The 23,761-nt window shown below is 39.0% G+C and overlaps 2 protein-coding genes across 25 annotated transcripts in view; one reads left to right on the top strand and one right to left on the bottom strand.

The window, feature by feature from the left end:
* RAD51B (RAD51 paralog B) overlaps positions 1–23,761 on the bottom strand; it is a 794,823-nt gene that overhangs the window by 339,197 nt on the left and 431,865 nt on the right. The gene's annotated exons all lie outside the window — the stretch shown is intronic.
* Positions 4,822–5,137, top strand: LOC129013296 (small nuclear ribonucleoprotein G-like). Its single transcript, XM_054449789.2, has one exon. The coding sequence runs from the start codon at positions 4,842–4,844 to the stop codon at positions 5,070–5,072; it is 231 nt and encodes a 76-aa protein (XP_054305764.2). The 5' UTR covers positions 4,822–4,841; the 3' UTR covers positions 5,073–5,137.

The raw sequence follows: 23,761 nt of genomic DNA, 5'->3' as shown, positions 1-23,761 counted from the left end.
ATACAATGTGAATAAAACAGACAGAAATCCTTTCCTGTAGTTCACATTCTAGTGGTGGGAGGCAGATAATAAACGTAATAAATGACAAATGATGCACTATGTCAGAAAGTGATCATTACTATGGGAAACAAACTAGGGTAAGGGAGATTTAGCTTAAGGTGTGGGAATAGGTTGCAATTTTAAACAAAGTGGGCGGCAGAGGCTTCATGGGAAAAAGAAATATGAACATAGAGTTAACGAAGCAGAGGACAGCACGCATATGAATATCCAGTCAGTTCTATATCTCTTCAACAGAAATTTGTAAAGAGAAATCCTTTAACATCTTATCTCATGTACAAATATCAAGGAAGCAGAAAAGTTAAAAAGCCAAGGGCCTGGGCTTTGTCCCCTAACTTGCAAAAATGCATACTGCAAGGAGATAAAAAAAAAATACACACATAGCTCATCTGCCATAAAAGATGGAAATGGTAAGGTTGGTAGCTGTATCTAGGCAAAGAAAAAAAAGAGAGAGAGAGAGAGCTAAATATTTTACCTATCAAGAATTAGCTCCCAAGGTCAGTAGCCTTTCCCAGGCAATCTGGGTGATGTCTTCATCAAGCTCTCAGTCTACAGATGTTAACATTATAAAACTATTCCCATAAAATTACACTGCATAACAGCCAAAGACTGGCTGAACCCCTGTGACCCAAACGTGCTATCTCCAGAAAAACCAACAAGGCAAGCTATATTACACTTTCCACGAGTACACAAAGCCTAGACTATTCTGAGTAAAAGTTCATTACTTGGAGAGTTCAGCCTAAGATTGTGGGAAATTACAGAAATAATCTCTTCATCCAAATAAAAAAAGAACTCCTCTATTAGGAAAGATCCTGAAAATGTATCCCTCTATTCCAGACTTTCTAATAAGGAAAAATTAAGGCTAGACACTGAATTTTGGTGCTTTGCCTCCTCTATGAATGGCCTTCAGTGAACCATCTGCTCCTTACAGGTCACAAACAAATTTTATTGGCCATATCTGAGGATACAGCAACATATATTCTATAGCGCTTCTCCTGTTTTGGGCTGGATCGCAGGGCATGTAACAAACTAAAGGAATTGAAGGAGCAGAACTGCCTAGTGAGAATAATGGAAGTTAAGGTTGCAAAGTTATCGCAAAGTTATTCCTAGGGTTAGTATTAGTAAAGTATTACATGACTATCTGAAATTTATTTCTATTTTTGATTTCCTTGTTGACCCTTTGGAAAAAGAGAGTGGTTCTATAGTAGCTGTTTCCAATTAGCAGTTGTGCATGACCAGAAGCTTCAGATCAAGTGAGTCAACCAGGACCTCAATCCAAGGCCTGTGTTCCACTACTGGACAACAGCCCTTTTCATGGTACAGATTCCACCAAAGAGAGACAAAGGAAGAGAGGGAAGCAAAAGCCAGGAGAGAGGTAAATAACTTCCAATTCAATCCCTCATTGAGTCCACATATGTTTACTGAGCAACCACTGGGGAACAGGTGTTGTTCCAGCTTCTGGGTAACAACGGAGAACAGGACTAAGACAATCTCTTTCTGCCCTTGTAGAGTGAGAACCCCTAGTCAGGGTCCAACAGTAAACAAGAAAACCAGGAAATGAGCAAGGCAGTTTCAGATATGATGAGTGATGTGAGGAAATAAAATATTGGGTATAGATACCGACAGGACAGTCAGGGGAGTCCTGTCTGAGACAGGACATTCAGGCTGAGATCTGAGTGACGATCCTGGGGTAGCACAGAGTTCAGGGCAGAGTCCCAGGCAGGGGAGATGAGTAGAAAGGTCCTAAAGAGAAGGATGCTTACGATGCCCTGGGAACCCAGAGTAGATCAGCATGGCTGGAGTTACTACAAGAGGTGGTCAGAGCAGTGGGCAGGGCTGAGCCAGGCAGTGCCTTGGAGGCTGGCACCCAGCCTTGGGTTTGGTTGCAAGAGTGTGGGAGACCACTGGTGGCTCTGAAGCAGGAGACTGACATGATCTGGTTTATGTTTTAAAATGTGCTGATTGTGAGGAGTCAAACACCAACATTTAATCCTCCCATGAAGGCACAGCTTTTATGTTCTTTGTAACACGCTTAAAATATTCATGAGTGCTCAGTCCCTCTTGGCTGGTGGGGGGGAAAGAAATTATACACCAAAGCTCTTCTTCTTCAGGCCACTGAGGGTTGGGAGAAGCAGAGAGACAGAAACACTGGGCCCCAAAGACATGCTGGCAGGGTGGCCCGTCTTCTCAGCGTGGCCAAGGGTGGCGCCTGAGGGGAGAAGGTGTCTGATCACACTGTGGCTGCTACAGTTGAATCTGAACAGTAGCAGTGGCACCAAAGCAGAATATTTCTGGTTGGAAACACTTTCAAACAGAATTCCAGTTCATCTAAGGCAGGATGTGGTCTCATTCTATCAGTCAGTAAGTACTTATTACATCTCTACTAAATGCAGTCTAGGAACAAACAAAGATGAAAAAGTGAATGCTGTGTAAATTAAAGATGCTCTGTGCCTTTGAGGATTTGAAAGTCTCATGCAGAAGATAAGACAAAAGAGGGAAAATATCCACAGTGGTACACACAGCTATCTTCACATATATGTAGATATTTAGAGAGAGCGCTAAAACCCAGATCTTTTGATTCCTAGTTCATCACTATCTCAGGTGAACAAATCCACAAAGCCCATAGTTTATGATTCTAATTGTGATGAGATGTGAACAAACATTTTGCCAGGAATCCGTAACTCCCACTATTACCCCCAATAAGACAAAGGTCATCCACAAACAGCCACTTGGCAGAATCCACTTCAGCAAATTCAATCTCTTCCAACCCACCACCAGTTTCACTTCCCTGTGGGGAAGATACAAAATGTACATGGGAGGAAGTGAGAGTGACGTGCTGGTGATCAGTTGTCTTTTCTGAAAAAGTGCAATCTACACAATGATATATATGTATACACAGAGGCAAATGGCTGCATGATGTGTATGTATGGGTGTATGTGCACACATATATGCATTTTAATAGCTCATTCAAGAAAAATAAGCAGGACCTGGATATGTTAGGTGTCCGAAGTGACAGTTCCCAGAATGGTAGGACAAAATTGACCTGGCTTCTCTAGCCAGCAGGAAATGCAATTCTCTTCCTGCTGCTCAAGGAGAAATGTTAGAACTCCATCAGAGGCTTTATGTTAGTCTCTCCTAGCAACTCTATTTCTAATAAAAATGGCATTTAGGTCACTTACTTAAAACAACAGTGATTTATAACTGCAGCTGAGAACTGCATGGAAGTCTGCAGCACATTATTTGACATCTGAAAACTTTGGTTTTATCTGTGTAAAATGAGAACCATAAAACTGACAATCCCAGAATCAGGACAGGGAAGCTTCAGCGTGAAATAAATTGTTTAATTATGACAGAGCATGGTGAAAACAGCAGCCACTAACATTTTTATATGATATCCATACACAAAGTGATATGATTAATCTGATGTTAACTCAGATATATCAACCCAATAGATTATAATCCTCTATTGTCAGCTAGAGAGACATAAAATGAAGTTATGGGCCCATAAGCAAAATATTTTGAAAATAAGTTCCCTTACGGGTTTGAGGACTGTCCTTCAAGGGTCTCTATACATACTATGGGAGTTCTGGCATAATCCCTCTACAAAGTGGCCCATATCTAGAAGTACTGGTCTTTTTATTAATATTAGTGTTTGCCAAATAACCAATCAAACCTTACACACAAATTCTTTCATTTGAAAGAATTCTAGAAGACTAATTCTTTCATTTGAATCTCCCAGTGGTAAACATGTTCTCTTTGACATCATCTCTTTGATGTTAAATGCAATGACATTAAAGTATGTTTCTAGATTTGCATAAAGGAATTTTTTTCATATAATACCATACGTATTTGTCTTACCCCAGTTGTGCAAATTGAGGTATGTTCTTAATATCTGCGGTTGTCATGGTTTTCCTATTATTAGGGCTACTCTGGGGATTTGAATCAGCTGGATTGTTCACCTTCAGAGCTCAAAACCAAAAGAGCAAGAATTTCCAAAAAGCAAAAAAAGTATTGTCTTTGCGGAAAGCACAATACTCTTCCCCTTTTCAAGTTGCTTTTTACCTATCTGAAGAACACCAGGCCATCAGAGGCAATGCACTGGGTTAGACTTACAAGTCAACTTTTCAGGAGAAACAGCACCTAGAGAGAGCTCAAGGTTTGGTCTCCGACTTTAGAGCTGATTCGGAATTCTGATTCTGTTTTCCTAGAAGATGAGCCCTACATCTCTGTAACTTTTTGCGTAATGTATAGAACTACATAAATAATTGGTGTGCTGATATTTTTGATAAAACAATAATGTTTATATATTTTTACAGCACTTTACAAAGTGTTTTCATATTTATTATACATTTGAGGCACAGCCTTGTAAGGCTGGTACTACTATCATCCCTATTTTATAGAGATGTCAGAGTCACCAGGAATACATGTAATTTGTCAAAAGACACTCAGCTCTTAAGTAGTAGAGTCAGAATTTGATCTCATAGTCTGTCCTCTATTCATTTGTACCTCATTCCCTGTGATAACTTTGCTTAGCTCAAAAAGCCATCGCCCTTCCAGGGAAATGTTGGGACTCAGAACAGGATACCCCTAAATATGGCACCCTGGCATACCAAGCATTTTAAGCTAAAGGACATTGGAAAACCACAGAAGCAGGAAGGTCACTCTCTGACCTTCTCTTGCCTTTCCCTCTGAAGCAGGCCATAAAATAATTTTCTGACCTACCTTCCCTAAAAGTAGGTCTTAAGATCTTCATTCCAGATCTGTGAGCCCGCGGAGTATACACCATGAGCAAAGCTCACCCTCCCGAGTTGAAAAAATTTATGCACAAGAAGTTATCATTGAAATTAAATGGTGGCAGACATGTCCAAGGAATATTGCAGGGATCTGATCCCTTTATGAACCTCGTGATAGATGAATGTGTGGAGATGGCGACTAGCGGACAACAGAACAATATTGGAATGGTGGTAATACGAGGAAATAGTATCATGATGTTAGAAGCCTTGGAACGAGTATAAATAATGGCTGTTCAGCAAAGAAACCCACGTCCTCTCTCCATAGGGCCTGATGTAAAAATTAGGTCATGTACATTTTCATATTAGACTTTTTGTTAAATAAACTTTTGTAATAATCAAAAAAAAAAAAAAAAAAAGATCTTAATTCCAGAGGGGTCCTACCCTATACTTGGAAGCCATCCAAACAAACAGGCCTTGCAAAGTTCTCCCTAGTTGATTACCATTAGATCATACTCTGTGGTCCTCCAATCACACTTCTGTATGACTAGCCATATAAATACACAGTTTTCCCTGGGTCTTTGGGTCATTTCTAAGGGCTTCAGTGTCACATAAAACTCTGTTAAATAAATTTGTTATGCTTTTTGCTTGTTACTCTGCCTTTGCTATAGGGTTCAGTAATGAACCTTGCAATAGGTGAGAAAAAGACATTACTTCTTCTAACCCTACAGTTCCTGGTGCCCAAACAGGAACCTAAAGCCTGCCCCCAACAGTGCAAACACCAATCACTTGCCAGGCAAGGACTGCTCAGGGGTAGGGATACAAATAAAGAACAAATTTGATGGGAACATCCATCTATAAACCCAGTGCATGCACTTAATCCAATTTAATAGTGCTACATCTTATTAAATGTGCATTTCCAACACGGCTACATTTATAATTCATGTTATAAATGAGCACAATTATATTTATCTCTCTCTCAAAATGCCAACCATCTACTAGAGTGAATTGTTTTCTTCCTCTGTGCTACTTGATTCATACCAACAGAATAGCATTTATCATATTATTATATTATACATTTAGTTATGTTATTTTTATTTTTTATTTTTTGAGACAGAGTCTCACTCTGTTGCCCAGGCAGGAGTGCAGTGGTATGCGATCTCGGCTCATTGCAACCTCCGCCTCCTGGGTTCAAGTGATTCTCCTGCCTCAGCCTCCCGAGTAGCTGGGATTACAGGCACGTGCCACCACGCCCAGCTAATTTTTGTATTTTTAGTAGAAATGGGGTTTTACTGTATTGGCCAGGCTGGTCTTGAACTCCTGACCTCAGGTGTTCCACCTGCCTCAGCCTCCCAAAGTGCTAGGATTACAGGTGTGAGCCACCGCGCCTGGCCGACAGTCAGTTATTTTTATACCAGTCTGCCCCACTGGTCTGGGAGCATCTTAAAAACAAGAACCATGTCCCATTCATTTTGAGCATAGCACTTGGTACGCCTTAGATCCTGAGGAAATGATTGCTGAATACTCTAGGGGACCTAACATTTATTTGTGATATACTTAGCCATAAATGAGTAATAAATCTTAAGAGACCAAACTTTACTAAGGCCAAATCACTGTCTGAAACATACAGTAACTCTGCTATTATAATTCTAGCTCTGAATCCAGTTTAAGAATTCTGTCTGAACTACTGATAAATGTTTATCATAGGTTGGTAAGGGTCTATTCACTCCAGACATCAAGGTAATAGTAAGCCCTAATGGTAAAGTGAATTGGATACAGGATAGGAAGCCAAAATCTAAGATTATCCTACTCATTCCAAGACATCTGGTCACTTGATCAGTATTCTACCTAAGCCACTTGACCTAGATTATACCATTTATTTCACATTAAACCCTATGGGAAGTATTATACGCTATTTCAGAGGCACAGTTCCCTATTCCATGTTTTTCTACTACACAATGCAGCCTCCATGCATTTCCCTTTAGTTTGGAATAGGTAATATCCAGGAAAGGCAGATGAGAAATGGTGAAGAAGGAAATTAAACACAATGCTGACCCCTCTCTCTCACTCTCTGCCATCCACTTTTCTTAGATCCTAAAAGCTTCTGACATCTCATTCAGCACTCTCTAATCCCCCTAAATGAGTTTCTACTAATCTCTTTTCCGATTAAAATAATCCCTGCTCAACGTCCTACTCCGTATAACTATCTCAAGGCTCCATAAAAGTCATAGTAACAAATTTGTATCTACTTTACCTTTACTACCTTTCCTAGCCTCTAAAAAACTAAATACTCTAGGAGATGCCTCCTGTACTTCTGGCATTCCACCAAAATAAATGAGGTCCCAGATAACTCCAAAGCATCTCTCACTGGCTTACCCCAAATCTTGTCACAAACCCCAGGCCATTCAAAACACTAGCTACTCAGAAAACTTTCTCTTCTACTCTGGTAAATTCTATCACCAAGCTTATAAACCTTGGATACCGTCAGGAGTCTGGCTCCATTCCTGCCTATAAGTCATCCCTAACCCCAGTCATAGAATTCTTAGAAGTCTAGAAACTTTTTAGGCATTCCTATTTCCTTTAGAGTAGTCCCAAATGGGATAGGCATGTTGACCAACATGACAACCCTACCCCTGAGTACCAGCTAGTCAAAACAGTCCTGCTAATTTAACAGCCATAGTCCTGAATAAACACGATCCTCACCCCTGTTTTAAGCAATAGGAGTTCCTAGAGCTCTATTGTTTTCAGTGAATTCTGAGGAAGTGGGAAGGAAGGACCATAGATTAGAGGGTATGTTTACAGAGCCATCTCAAGAGTCTGGCAAAGTGGGATGATAGTTCACTTTTGTGTTTTGGGGGCCTTGGCCATTCCCAGAAGAGAAAAGTGTAAGGCAGTTAGAAGACAAGCACCAAAATGGTGAAATTTACATATAAAATAAATTTGCTGTTGACTCCTCTTTGCATACTGCTTTTTGGCATCCCTTTAACCTACTATACATTGTTTGTGATTTCTGCATTCTAGTTTCTGATGATCAAGGTTGCTGTTAGTGTTTATTTAAACCAGATGTTTTCCACAAGAAAATGTCAGATGAGGTGGAAGGGCTAGGCCATTATGAAAGAACATAGGCCTTACAACTTTCCTCTTCCCAGAGACTGCTGATTTGACTCAAGTTTCCGAATTGAAAGTCTGACATATTCATTTTTACTTATAGAAAAGTGTAGCTTTGTGTGTTCAAACAAGAACTAATGTCAGAAAAAAAGCATTATGAAATATACTTATCTTTACTGTATAGGTAACTAATGTTAATTACATAAATCTAAAAATGTAAAATTAGAATTAAGTATTGATAAAGAATATTATTATGAAATCAGATTTAAGTTCTAAGACCTTGTTTAATTTTTTGTTGCCAATATGTTGCTAACATCACTGGGACTGTCTGTCCTGGGAGCCCTCACCTGCCTCATCCCTTATACGTGGTGATTTTCCGTTTTCACTCCTCAGGTCTTCCCTGGCTTCTATAAAACAAGAAATTCTGCTTTTTACATAAGCTTCTTAGAACTGAGTTTTTGTCATATGTAACAGAGTCTTGAGTAAAATGTTGTATTAAGCATTAGAATTTTTCGTATTCAAACTCTCTCGCCGGTTAGCAGTTTGTTCACAGGTCATCTGCAAAAGTTGTGGGAAAATGCTTGCAGGTATCCTGTTCCTTTCAGCCCTCACAAAGCATCAGGGTGGTCAGTATCATCTCTGATGTAAAGGAGGAAACTGAGGCTAAGAGACTTGCTCAAAAGACAAACAGCTACTGTGGGAGAGGAAAAGATTTATTTTTCCATGGCTGAGCCTCTATAATAAAAGCCATATTACCAAGAGAAAAGCATAACAAATTTATTTATAAATTTTATGTGACACAGGAGGCTTCAGAAATCAAGATCCAAAGAAACAAGTAAACTTAAGTATTTTTACACTTAGGTTTGATGAAGAGATGGATAGTTGTATAGAAGTATGATTGGAAAAAGGGGATATAACCTAATGGCAATAAACAAGAGGGAATTTAGCAAGGCCTGTTTGTTCAAACTCCTCTCTGAGTCCCTGTGTCTTCAGAGATAAGGACACTCCTTAGCTTCAGGAGAGAAGGGCAGGGGGAAAGTAAGAGAATGACCTTCCTGCTTCTGCAATTTTCACAAATGCCAGGCTTCATATTGTGGGGTAGTGTGTCCTGAACCCCATCACTACCAAGAGTTGTAGAGAAAATTCCAACCCAGGGAGATGTGACTTGGAATTCTATTAACCTCCTAAACAAACTGGGTCAGGGGGCAGGTGAAAATCCCACATCCATGAATACAAATTTCAACTGCACCTGGTAAAAACCTTAAGTACCGCATGGGGATGTGTTGTTTACCTTTCTTTACTACCAAATCAGAACATTTTCTGCATCTGATTAAACAAACTCTGCCTTGGGGTGGTAGGGTGGGTGAGAAGAGGGGAAGGGAATGCCTCCTAAGGTAGCAGGTGACAGGGGCTACAAGGGTGACCTTCCCTCTCTCATGCCAATATCTCAGGTCCCCTCAGCCATTGAATGATACTGCCCCAGCCACAAAACAACAAAAGGCAGACCTTGTTCTTAAACCTTGGATGCTAAATCCTCATGCCTTCTCCTCTTTCCACACTGCTACTCTTTCCTCCTATTCTGTCTACAACATCACAAATACACGTGTGTGCACACACACACATGCTACAACATTCACATGGAACAATACACAGTAAACGTTCCTATAAGGTGAAGGTACTCTAGGGAAAAAGGGCTATTATCCATCCAGTAGGGGTTACTCCTATTTACAAACTCTACCAACCCCATGGCTAGTATGGCTTTGAGCCCTGCATTTACTAGTGCAAACAGTCTCACCCAGGAACTCTCTCTCACCCTCTTCCCTACCTGACCCAGCGTCCCTGGCCTACTGTGCCCTGCCGCAGATTTCCTTGCTCCTCTGTCAAACCTCACAAGTTCCTTCTGTCTCACCTCTTTTCTTCTCACAAAATTCAGTAACAATCCTATACCTGTTACTGGTTTGGAGGCGAGGGGTGAATATGAGTCCCAGTTCTGCTCACTTTGGGATAAGCAGGGATTTAAAAATACCTCATATAGAGGGTTACATCTTACATGGGGATTGTATTCTACAGTTGGCATGTAAGGCAAATTTTACATAGTCAAAATTACCCTGGAAAATCCCTTAAACCTCCCAATACAAAATATATGGTTTTGTAGTTGCAACGCTGCACAGTATATGGGTATATAGTGATATGAATAGCATATAATTAAAAGTACAAGTGCAAAATACGATTCTGCAGTATTTTTAATTATATACAAGAAAGAGAGAGTGCATAGTTGAACCTGAATACATTAAACGGGCGCTGATGCTACTCTTCTGTATCTTTCACCTCAACTCCCACAGTCTTTTCGCACACTTCTAAATAGGCTTAAGGGCTCCATTTACATGAAAAGACAGACAGCTCCGGGAACCTTTGAGGCCTTCTCTTAAGATACACAATCACCACAAAAGGAAAAGGGAGAGCATTCTTTCACACAGATCTCTTTTCCTGTTTTTGCCTTGTGGCAGGAACAAAAGAAGATTTCTGAAAGAGAAAGCCGGTAAAAACTGCAGGCCAATAACTTCTACACTAGGCTGTGAAAGATGCCCAATTTCAAAATGCTTCCTTAAGCTGCAACATCCACAGCACACAGCCTTGAGGAGGTGCAAGGGTCTTCGTGACCAATTGCCTTAAAGTCTTTGAAGGATATGAGACCTTAAGAAAAAATTGATTCTATGAAATCACGCACAATGAATTAAAAGGAGCATTCTAGCCCAAGTCTGAGATAAAACAAAGGTTAGATTAGGCATTTCAGAACTAATGGAAGATTAACAATTGTTGTGAATGTACTTAATGTACTTACTGTTTTTCAAGACCTTATTATCTAAGTATATCTTCAAATATGGCATCAGGTAATTGTTTACGTTAGCTGTTGAATGTTCCTCTAAATGTGAGAAAATCAGCTTATAGCATGATGGAGTGCAGAAAACGCTACCCCCAAATATGGAACCTTGGCACACTGAGTATTAAGCTGAAGGAAGTTAAGAAAACTGCAGAAGCAAAAAGATGTCTCTGACCTTCTCTCTTGAAGACCCTCATGAGACGGGTGTCTTGTACTATACCCAGAGGGATGGAATGTTAAACACAGAGGCCAAAAAGAAACTAAACAAACAGGCTTTGCTAAGATCCCCCTAGTTTATCATCATTAGGTCTTACCTGCTTTTTGTCCAACTATACTTCTACATGACTGTCCATGCTTCATCAAACCTAACCATAAAAATACAGCTTTCCTTGGGTCTGGATCTTGATTTCTGAAGGCTCCTGCATCATGTAAAACTTTGGTTAAATAAATGTGCTATGCTTTTCTCTTGTTAATCTCCTTTGTTATAGAGGTGTCAGCCATGAAACTTGTGAGGTAAAGACATTACTCCCCTAGTATCTCTACCCCCGCTATCTTCCCCTCTCCCCACATACACACACAAACACACACACACACACACACACACACACACACACACACACACACACACACAGTCTCTCAGCCACACTGGCCCTCTTTTTGTTCTGGGACACTCTAAGCTTGCTCCTATCCCAGAGCCTTTGCACCAGATATTTCTTTCTATTTGAATATGTTTTCCTCACTTTTCCCAAGACCCATGCTTCTCATGACTTAGGTCTCAGCTAATGCAACTCCTCCTCATAGAGGCCTCCTCTGATCACCCATTTTATAGCAGCCAGTCTCCACACCCCCCCATTATCACTTTCCTTAGTTTTATTTCCCTGGTCAAATATATCACCACCCAAAAATACCTTATATATTTGTTATTTTGTGTATTATCTGAATTCTTCCACTGGAATGAAAGCTCCTTGAGGACAGGACCTCTGTCTTTTTCACCACTTTCTCAATGCCCAACACATGCCTGGCCCAGAGTAGATGCCCAATAAATATATAATGAGGGAATAAATGACTCTCAGGCAAAACAGTGATATAGCCATAGCCATAACCATATCGCTGCTTGGTCCACAGTATCATGGTCAAGACACCATGCTTAACTGGTATCTGCTACCTAAGCACTAGAAAAGGGGCTAGGGTGGGAAATAAAGCATCATGAGCTCAACTTGCAGATCTGTGCTGACCCTTAATCTGCTATCTATCTTGCTTTGGGATCATACGAAATTATGGCCATTTATAACCACATGTGGCAGATTACCACTGGCTTTACACAGCTAACCTTGTCTAATTCTTCTTCAGTCTCTAAAAAAAGATAAATGCCATCTTGTTAAATTACATATGATAACCTAGCAAAAACTTCTGAGTACTCTATTTGTGCTCTGAGAGCTTTTATTTTTTATTTTAATTTATTATTATTATACTTTAAGTTCTAGGGTACATGTGCACAACATGCAGGTTTGTTACATATGTATACATGTGCCATGTTGGTGTGCTGCACCCATTAACTCGTCATTTAGCATTAGGTATATCTCCTAATGCTATCCCTCCCCGCTCCCCCCACCCCACAACAGTCCCCGGTGTGTGATGTTCCCCTTCCTGTGTCCTCACTCATAGGTGGGAATTGAACAATGGGAGCTTTTAAATCATCCTCCCTTGCTTTGCATTTCGTTCAAGAACGGGGGCCATGACAGGGCAGAGCTTTGTAGAAGCTGGAACTGGAGGCTGGACTTCAGCAGCAGGAATTTGCAGACCCTCATTCACTGACATGTCTCACAAATATGTCTGAGCAGCTTCTTTCAAGCCCACCTGCCACTGGCAAATTCTCTCCTTAGTTTCTGCCCTTGACTCAGTTGCTTAATTCTAGCCTAGTTAACCTTGACTAGGGACAGGTCACTCTGGTCTGAAAAATGACTACTTAGGCCACTGGCAGTGGAGGCTCCAGAATTTTTACACAGGAAGGCTCCTGCTCTTGATATTCTAGAAGATTCTTCTTTCTTTGCAGTAACTTTCTTGTCATCTGAGCTGGCTTGAGTGGGTGTTTATTCCTTAAGACCTCAGAAGTCTAAGTTAATACCAATGTGTGACAGAGGAAGAATAATGCTCTCTAGTAAACTATCTCATGGGGATGGTCATGACCTGCCCCCAAATAACAGGCAGTCTGTGGGAAGTCCTTGAGTGGCAATGTTGGAAAAGGTGCAGTGTTCATTGTTTGATACCTTACATACGCACACACACACACCCTGTTTTATTAGCCATGAACCCAGCATCTTCAAGTTTTATTAAGACACAAAAACCATCACAATGTTCCACGGTTACACTAACATTTTACTAGTTAAAGAGATATGTTTCTGGAATAAGAAAAATCAACCAAAACAATAAAAACTTGGTTTCAAATTGTGTGAGTGTGTGTGTGTGTGTGTGTGTGTGTGTGTGTGTGTATAGAGACAGGGTCTCCCAGGCTGGAGTACACTGGCATGTGCAATCACGGCTCACTACAACCTCAACCTTGCAGGCTCAAGCAATCCTCCCACCTCAGCCTCTTGAGTAGCTGGGACTATAAGTGAACACCACCATGCCCGGCTAATGTTTTACTGTTCGTGGCGACAGGGTCTCACTATATTGCCCAGGCTGGTCTCAAACTCCTGGCCTCAAGTCATCCTCCCACCTTGGCCTCCCAAAGTGCTGGGATTACTCACCTGGTCTCAAATTTGACTAATCATATCACTCACACAGCTCACTTATGTTTCTGAATCTCAGATACCTCATCATTAGAAGGTGATTAGTAATACATTTCTCTCAGGGTTTTATGAATATTCTAATTAAACAAACTATACTAAACATCTAGCATAATGTTTGGCACTTAGTAAGTGTTCAAAAAATGTCAGTTCCTATGCTCCAGTTTGACTTACTTTCTCCATAACTAATAAATCTATCCATTAATTAAAAACATTAATAATCTATTGTGGTTCTCTACCATTTTAAAAGCATGGGTTATGGAAGAAATAAATGACATGGACTCCACTTCTATAAAGTTTACAATTGAGTTAAGATGTCAAAAACAATCACAGAGAACAACATTATGAAACCTAACATACTTATATAATAAACTTTGGAGTTTTATAATACTGTTAAGAGAGAAATCTTTCAATTAAAGAATTTCTCAATCCTGCAATCTTAGCAAAAACTCTTTTCACTCCTTCATGTTCCCTTCTCATCTTGCTCCATATATACACATTTAATAATTTTATATTTTGTTTTTAATTGCTTATTATGTAAAAATTCTTATTAATATACAAAATCATTTAATTTTAAATTATCAATTAAGCCTAAACAGTATACTATACATGTCACAGTTTAATTCTTCCATTTTTAGACATTGAAGGAGTTTTTTCCCTTTACAAATAATGGTGCAATTAATTTTATTTTAATTTTTAATTTTTTGTTCCATTGCTTTTTTAATTATGGTAAAATATGTAGCATAATGCTTATAATTTTAACAATGTATGAGTATATAATTCAGTGACATTAAATTAATTCATAACATTACATAACTATTACCATTATCTACTCAAAATGTTTTCTTATTCCCAACATAAATTCTGTACTCACTAAGAAACAGCTCCCCATTCATCCTTCCCCAAGCTCCTGGAAACCTCTATTCTACTTTCTGTATCTATGAATTTGCCTATTCCAGATACCCATATAAGTGGAATCATACAACATTTACCCTTCAATGTCTGATTTATTTCACTCAGCATGTTTTCAAAGTCCATCCATGTTTTAACACTGCAATTAATTTGATTAGTGCAGGGGACATTCTGTAATTGCCTTTTTTAAAATTACAGATTTTATTCCTTTTTCCTGGAACCTATACTCCAGCAATAAAATGTTAAAATATGAGCTCTGCTCTTGAAATATACTTACGTATGATCTCTTTAATTTTAATATCCCTTATATGAGTAAATCCAGATTTTATGTTTATGACTTTAGTATTTATCTGATTCTATTCAATTGCTTCCTGTGCCAAAAGTTTTTCTTTTTGTATCGGGTGTTAGATCTGTAGAAAGTTAGGGGCAAGAGAGATTGGTGAAGTGAGTAAGACAACAGGAAAGGCTCAGGAAGGAGGTGGGATTTAACCTGGGGCCTTGGAAATACAGTAGGATAGGCCTCAGAGAAAAAGCAAAGTTTACACAGGACGAAAACAGTTTGAGAGAAAATACTAGGGTGTCATGACAGATCAACCAAGCAGTGTGACTTCAGGCCTCTTTCACTGAGAGCAGTAGAGCTGTTCCTGGGGATCCACTGGAATGAGTCTGATGAGACAAGAAGGGACATATCATGGAAGGACCTAAAAGCCAGACATAAAAATTGAAGCTTCCCCAACTGAAATTAATTCAGAGTCATCGTCATCAAATTAGATGACACCTTTAATGGACTTTCCAGTAAGTCTTTTCTGGGTGACTACAGACACCCGAATTCACCTGGAAGGATGAAGAGAGATCCTTTAATCCTTTCTTAATAGACCACTCAGCAGACATTAGATGGTCAGGTGCATGACAGAAATGGCCAGTGAAGGGGCCACCAGCACCAGCCCTGGACAGGTGACAAAGATTTCTAAGGGCTGTAACTCCAGTGACTAGTCCTCAGATTCAACACCCAAATAGGGTAAATCTGTATCCCTTTGTCAAGCTCACTGTGTCACCTGACCAAATCTAGTCAGAGGTAAGGTGCAGCACATATTTCTTCCACTGACCACAGTATAATATCCTGGATCCAGATGAACTTTTTTTGCACAGTATTTATTATTCTAATAAACCAAATGGAATGTTTAGAGATGACTGGAGCAATCTGATTGGCAAACTTACAGGGCATTAATTCTTCCAAGGTGACTGGTGCATAAAAAGTGAAACTATAGCACTCATGTAAACAATCCATCTGCCTCATTTCCCTCCCCCAGGCACCTCTAATTTTCAGCTTATATTAGCTGTAAGACGAGCTAATGTTTTTAGTGTAGAAAAATGGCATCATCCCAGACACAGAAATTACTTTAAGAAGGAAAAGCTCTGTAGCCATACACATTGTATAAATAGGCATCCATGAACAATGACTATTACATTGCAGCAGATAGGTGAGATCATGGTATGGGCAGTTGAGAAACTACTAACTTATTACAGGTATCAAAAGTTCCATTTTAGGTGAGAAAGTTATGTGATAACTTTTGTCCATAAATATATGTACTTTCGAACTAATCCCAAAGAAATGATTGTAACTCAACAATACAGTCTAATTGCCTCATTGTCTCAAAAGAAGTCCCTCCTTGTGGGACTTTGAAAATTAGTGTGAATGATTGTCTTATAAAAGGAATTAGGTAACTAAGGTATGAAAGTAGGACTTGGAATGATGGAACCAGAACCAGGGTACAAGGGCTTTCCCAGGGGTCAGACCAGCAAACCAGGCAGGTGACCTCTAAGGTCAACTATTTCCAGGTAATTACCTTACGTTTATCTTTGACAAATCTTGCTTTCAACTTCTTGTTGATATTATTAACTCTTTCCGTCAACTCTTTTTGTTTATCTCTGTCTTTGAACTCTTTCTTAGACCACAAAGAGAAAAAGTTTTCTGAAAATAGTTGAAACACAAACTCCGTAAGATATTAATGTTTTTAGTGGGGAGAGAGGAAAAGGAAGAGGAAGAAAAGGGAAAAAGAGCAAAGTCAAGGAAGAAGAGAATAAGAAAGAAATAAAAAAAAGGGAGCACATGAAAGAAAGAAAATACTAAGTGAAAAAGGGGAAGGGGGAGGATGAAAGGCAAAGGAGATGGAGAAAAAGAGAATACATAGTTCTCTTTAGGACTATAAAGAGAATTATTCCAGAAGTGAAAGAATCAAAGCACTAGAGAGGAATATATTGGACTATTTTCCAGCTCCTCCTAAATTGCCTCTTGATTACTCAGTACCCAGTGGGTAATTTACAAGGCCCAATGGTATGCCTTGTATTCAAACAGACAAGAACTCTTCACAGTGTTTATCATGGATCCCTTTGGTGATTTGGTAAAACCTATAAGCCCTTCTCAGAAAAATGTTTCTAAGTGCATAAAATATATACACTTTTAAGTAAATAAAACATATAGGATTACAAAGAAAACCAATTTTATAGAAATACAGTTTCCAAAATAGCTTTGAATATTTGAAATATTAATGAATGTGCTTCTTAATGCATTAATGGCAAAATCTAGTGGTGGATCAACTACAATATTGTCAAAGTAGTAATGCGTATAAAGAATATTTAAAGGTACCTGGAACAACTGAAATACAAGATTAACTATCTGATCTGTGGTTTAAAGTCCCAGGAACAGCTAATACTACTGTGGTTTTTTGCCCACAATCAAAATTGAAGGAAATAATCAATTTCAGTCAAAGGTTAGTGAAAATGGAGATGTAGCTTTCTTCTCATCTAAGTTCATGGATCTCCTGAATTTGGAGGGTTGGGGGAGAGGGGCTGATGCTAACTAGGATAAGAACCTCCTATCCTATTCTTATGTAAAGAATCAAACAACTTGAAGAGATAGCACCTCATCTTTTAAAATAAATCTTTTAATCTAGGAGCAACATGAGATTCCACAAAATCATTCAGATCAAAGCTGCTGAGAAACCAACAATTCTGAAGAAATAAATAATTGCAGAAACAAGTAACATGAAGTGGCACTAATTACAAAGGCTTCTTAGAGAAGGCAAGTCCTTTCCAAGTTCCTAAAGAAGTACTAATATATTGGGGACACTGACAAATTGAAAAATTAAATATAAGCTTCACCTAACACCACACATCAAGATAAGATCCAGACAAAATAGAGTTAATTATAAAACTATTTGAAAAACTACAAGAAATGATGCATATTTTTCTTGTTTTTAGTAATTGTTAAGACAGAGCAGGATAATACTTGAGGCCAATTATAACAGTAAAATATATAGCAATATATTTAGTGAGTAAGAGTACTGTTCACAACCCTGAGTTTAATCTCATTTATGTCACTGCTATCTGTATTACTCTCTGTGCCTCAACTTCCTATCAGTGAAACGGAGATAACATTACCCACCCCACAGGGGGGTTACTGTAAAGCATAAATAAATACAGATTTATAAGCTGTAGTAATAATAATGGAAACTTTTCAAAATCACTTATTAGCTACCATTTTACGTGTTTTAAAGAAATGTGTTTTGCTTAAAAGAAATTATAAAGAAAAACGCTGACATATTTGATTATACAAAAAATGTAAGACTTTTGCATATAAATAATTCCATAAACAAAATTAAAAGGCAAATGAGAAACTGGGAAAAATAACTGAAACAAATATGAGACAAAAGGTTAATAGCCTTACTGTATAAGCCAATACAAAAACACACATTAACATTCCAATAGAAACGTGAACAGAAAACTAAATTAAACAAACATTCACAAAAGACAAAATACAACATACAGAAAAATTTTTCCAAAAGAAAGGTTGAAGGATGTGAGAAAATACCTTAGGTATAATGTTACATGAAAAAAAAAAAAAGCTACAGATGGCATGATATCAATTTTGTTAATATACAAATACACTGAAAAAATCTGGAAATAAATATACTACAGTATTAAAGGTATCTCTGGATAGACAATTATGACTAAGTGATTTTTATTTTCTTCTTTGTATTTTTCTGCCTTTTGGAATGGAGAATTTGAACAAATTTACAATGAGGAACATTCTTTTTTTTTTTTTTTGACGGAGTCCTGTTCTGTTGCCCAGGCTAGAGTGCAGTGGCGCGATCTTGGCTCACTGCAACCTCCGCCGCCCAGGTTCAAGTGATTCTCCTGCCTCAGCCTCCTGAGTAGCTGAGATTACAGGCACACACCACCATGCCTGGTTAATTTTTTTGTACTTTTAGTAGAGTCGGGGTTTCACGATGTTGGCCAGGCTGGTCTCGAACTCCTGACCTCAGGTGATCTGCCTGCCTTGGCCTCCCAAAGTGCTAGGATTACAGGAGTGAGTCACCGCACCTGGCTACATTCCTTTTTAATAGAAAAAAAGAACATATTGCTTGAAATAGTGAAACATTGCTTGAAATAGTGAAAAATTAGACACCACCTAAATATCCATCAATAACAAATGGGTTTGTATGTATATATTCAGTATGACTTAATAGGCAGCTGTTAAAAAAGAATAAAGTGTATTTTTTCCTGCAATGTTGTTATACAAAAAGAAACAAGTTGCAAAACAGTTTATATAAGTGTGACCCTATTAAAATACCATGTATGTTTCTCTACTGTTTGCCAAAAGACATGTGTGTGCACATACATGTGTGTATGAGTGATGGACGGAGTGTGGTGAAGAAGTAGGGAATAAAGTAAGGCTTGGAGGAGTGTATTGAATTTCCAGAATATAAGCTAGAACCATATTTAAATGTCAATTCAAAAATACACATCCCAGCTAGATTTACATAATTTTAGATGGCTCTTATTTCTCCCTCTTCCATTCATATAATTTCTGAAGAGGTTGGGATAAATAATAGGGAAGACCCACATTTGAGTCTCTATACAGAGAATATTTCCAAGAAAATCAGAACCTAATCATTCTCTAAAGCTCAAATTTCCACAGCTAAAATGTAATTTTAAACTTCACCACCTTGTTTTCAAAATTTAGCTGCCTGGTTATACGTATACTCAACTCCTGCAGGCTGTAGGATTAAAAGAGGAATGAGGGATCTTGCTCTTTTGTACAAGTTGCAAAAGACCCTTTAGAAATAAGGGACTCAAAAAGAAAGGCTATTGGCTGTGAAAGACATTCCTCTTAAATCTCAATTAAAACTAGTTCCGTCCTGCACCTTACAAGTTATGAAGGCTTCCTCAAATGGCAGACAGGTCAATCTTGATGTGCACGACTGAGATAACATGGCTGAGTGATAACTTCATTCAGTCATAACGGACACTGGTGTTTTTCCTGTAGCATTACAAAATGGAGAATTTTTACATAACTATATTAGCATGTCATCTTTAAACAACACTATTCTGTCTCACCATCAAACAAATGGTATTTCATACTTTGACAAGGGTTGAGCTGAAAAAGTACAGCACTAAAAGTTGGAAAAAGTTCAGTAGAGAAATGAGCAAAGATGTTGGACCCAGCAGAGCAAAGATAATGGACCCAGCAGACATGGAGGCAACTGAAATTAATCTGCACACCTAGAGGAACAGATGTGACACCTGCAGGATGCTTCAGACTAAAGCTCATCATGGGAAAGTCTCTTTTCTTAAAATTATTTCCTTTATTTTGTTTTCCCCAACATTAGAGTCAAAAGGACAACTCCTCCACATTCCTTCAAAAGCTTTAACAGGTTTCAAGTTGTTTACCAGCATTTAAAATAGAAAAAGGACTGGGACCTCTTTCCTTGTATAGCTACACTCCCCTCTAAAAAAAACACACGCTTGGCTCTTTTCACCTCCTGCTTTTAAGAAGGAATTTTAATGGGCCGGGGCTCATCGAGGTGCATAAACTCAGGAGGGAGGAGCACAATGGTAAATTATACCTTGCAAAGAGTCAGAGCCCACTCACTGCTGCCAGTGATGTTAAGTCCATAAACAAAATCTTTTTTTTTTTTTTTTTAATTCCTCCTTGAAAGGTGCAACAGAAGAAGATGAATCACTTCTTTTTTTCCCCTGGATCTGTCATACAAGAATCAAGGACTTGTCAATGACTCCAAACAGCAGGGCCTTGACAACTAGTCAAAGACAAAGTTGTTTTGTCCAGCATCTCTCCTTTCTCTGGAAGCATTTTCCTCCCAATTAATATAAGTTATGAGGCTGCACTGAAGAGCTCAATAAACTGACACTGAAGGACGTAAGTTGGCTTTTTTATGCTGAAAACCATGGTAAACTGATATATACAGCTTGTGTCCATGAAGGTGAAGGTGCCAGAATTTCTGGTAACCCCTGGCTGCATCACTGCTGCTGCACTGGGGCAGTCATTGCATTTTCTGATATTCTCTCCCTTCCTGGGAATGTTCCATAACCCTCAGCTCTACTCTCCTATTTTCTTCTGTTAGACCCCAGACCCTCAGGTATCTGGTTTGAGCAGTCATTGAGATGTAGGTATGAGGCCCTCAGTGAATTAATGCCGGTTGTCCTGGGGCTGTGAGCAGGCCGGGGCAACACCCATAGGCCTGTTCCCAGGGGATTTAGGGGAAGATTTTACCTATTTTGGATATGCTTCTTTTCCTCCTTAAAACAATAATAGCACTACCATCGTGTTGTTCATTTTGGAAACACAAATCCAAAGAATTCTATAATATTTGAAAACATCTACTTAAAGGAATTGATGAAATTGTGATTGTTTCCCTTAAAAGTAAACTGTATAGCTTGATATCTCCGGCATTAAAGTAAGAAAATTAAGCTTCTTGACTCAGAAACAAATATAGAAACAAGCCGTGACTCATTTTTACCATCATTCTATTCCAGAAACTTAAAAGCATAGACTGCATAGTGAAGATCCACATAAAAATGCAGGCACATTTGCTGCAGTGCTAAGAGCAGAAGATATCAATTAATTAGAGAAGTGTGAAAATAAAGACAGGACAAATGAGAGGGGCTGGTAGGGAGACAGGAAGAAGGAGTGACAAACAACAGCAAAAATATCATAAATAAATAATTCAGAATGGATGCTAAATACAAAAGTGGGAGCCAAGCCAGACTAAAGTTCAGATGCATCTAGGGTTACTTTGTGCAACACATTTATTCACTAAAGCGCCAAAGCAGCTATTAGAGGAAACAATAAAGAGGCCATCTCCCCTGGAAATTTGAGTCCTGCTTTGGAATTTTTATGACATTTCTTCCTTAACAAACAAGAAGGTCTCACCACCTTCCCCTGGCTTCAAAGCCTCACTATGGCGGTGGCCTGCGATTAATATCCTTGGTCTGATTTATATATGTTGTTTGAGGTATTTTCAAAAGTCATGTAGTTTATGAAAGAATTGCAGCTCTAGCAGGCAAACAAATAAACAAGACCCCCATATCTCTAACCTACAGGATTGCCCTGATTACCATGACTCACCTTGGTCATTTCAACAATGCCCTTTCATGTCACCAGGGTGTGTGTGCAAAATTAGGACACTACCTGGACATCCAGCTAAACACTAAAAAATACTCTAGGATTCCCAGTCGGAAAGTGGTGAGGGTGTGATGTAAGTATGTGTGTAAAACTATAGTCCAGTTGGTTTTTGTTTTATATAACAACTGGGTTCCTGAAAAGTCAAGATTTAAGTACTTTTTTTTGTAGATGAAAACATTTACAATTCACATAAGAAGCTCACTATTTAATGAAATCTGATTGTGGTTGCAGTTATAAAGAATGCTTTTGTAATTAAAATACAATCTTTTTGTTTGATCAATTTTACACATTCAGACTTGGTTTTATTGGAGTTTCTTAATGTAGGGTATACTTAGAGTATTATTACTAGTTGGTAAGTATTGTTTTATTTTAATGCTATTCTTTTCTTTTTCAGCAAAAATCCAAAGAAGTATTTCCATAGCCCAAGTTCATACTCTTCACAACATGAAAGACAGAACTTGCTCTGCTTTATTTAGCTTAGTGTGTCCTGTGGCATGTGAGGCATCCAGGGTAGCAGACACCAGCAAATTGTTAGGGAGAAACTGAGAGGCAGTGCCCCACCGACTGCGCGGTAGCATTTCCAAGCCGGTGACAGAGCTGAACCAGGATCAGACTGCTCTTTAAAAACACCTGTTCTGTAAACCTGAGTTAGTGAGGGCAGCATCTTCCAACTGACTCAGTCCAGCCACTGCTGCCCCTCTGCCAGAGGGCCTGGTGCCATTCGGGCAAGGACTCAGGTGCCTTACCCCCAGACCCTTCATGACCCACTGGCACACAAAGGCGAGGGTGCCAGCACCAATGGGCACATCCATCCCAATCTGCCATTTCAAAGCTGCTGCCTGCAGGCTGTGTCCGCCCTCTGCTAGCAGAGTGCAATGGGGCAGAGAAATTAAAATCCAGGGGAGCTGGGGAAAAAAGAAAGATGGAAATCTTAAAGACAGTATCTTGGAAGCATATGTTTTAGAATCACTGCAGCCAGTTCCCTGTCAAGAAAATATTGGTCTTGTTGGTTGGTCCAATCTCATGTAGCCACAGATGGTTTTATGCCTCACTATTCAGATCCCCACTCCCCAGAGTAGTGAGAAACAAAGGATGTGGTGCTTTGTGGTGTAGTTATTCTGCCACCTAGTGTTACATGTAAAAACAAACAAATAAATTTAAAAAAAAAAAAACAACAGGCTATGTTAGAAGAGTAAAAGTAGAATCATGAACTTCACTAAATTGCTTTTTTTTTTTTTCTTTCCAAACATGAAGATCCTTCACGTACAGTGGCGGCCTGGGGAGGCATTGCCAACAATTACAACAGCCCTTCTCATTTGAATTGAATGGAAGGCCAAAGAGCATGAGGTCTGAAGTTTAGGATGTGAAGGAGAAAAGAACATAACCTCAAAAACCCAATTTTAATGATATTTAAAAGGCCTATTACCTCCAAGTAAGGTAAATACCGTGAATACAATAATACAAACTGGAACTGGACAAGGAAAGCTACAGTTTCTGTCCTGAAGAAGAGAGGAAAGAGTAAACAGAAAAAATGTGGATTGCTTTTTAAAGTATTATTACTTCTGCAACTAACGCATCATGAAGTAATAAAATGAGCTATGGGCTTGGGGTGAAGGTCTGAGTGTAAGTCCCAATTCAGTAGCTTCCTCGCTGTGCTGGTGAGTTGTGCAGTATCTCTGAGCTTCGATTTGGTGTTCTGGAAAACAGCTGTACACTTACACATACATTCTTCCTCCTTTTACAACACTGTCCTGAGGATCAATTAGAAACGTACATGAAGGCATTTTGTAACTATAAAGCA

The sequence above is a fragment of the Pongo pygmaeus genome, chromosome 15, assembly GCF_028885625.2.
Source record: "Pongo pygmaeus isolate AG05252 chromosome 15, NHGRI_mPonPyg2-v2.0_pri, whole genome shotgun sequence".
Lineage (NCBI taxonomy): Eukaryota > Metazoa > Chordata > Mammalia > Primates > Hominidae > Pongo > Pongo pygmaeus.
The sequence above is the reverse complement of the archived record's forward strand: the minus strand, read 5'-3'. Positions and strand labels throughout refer to the sequence as shown.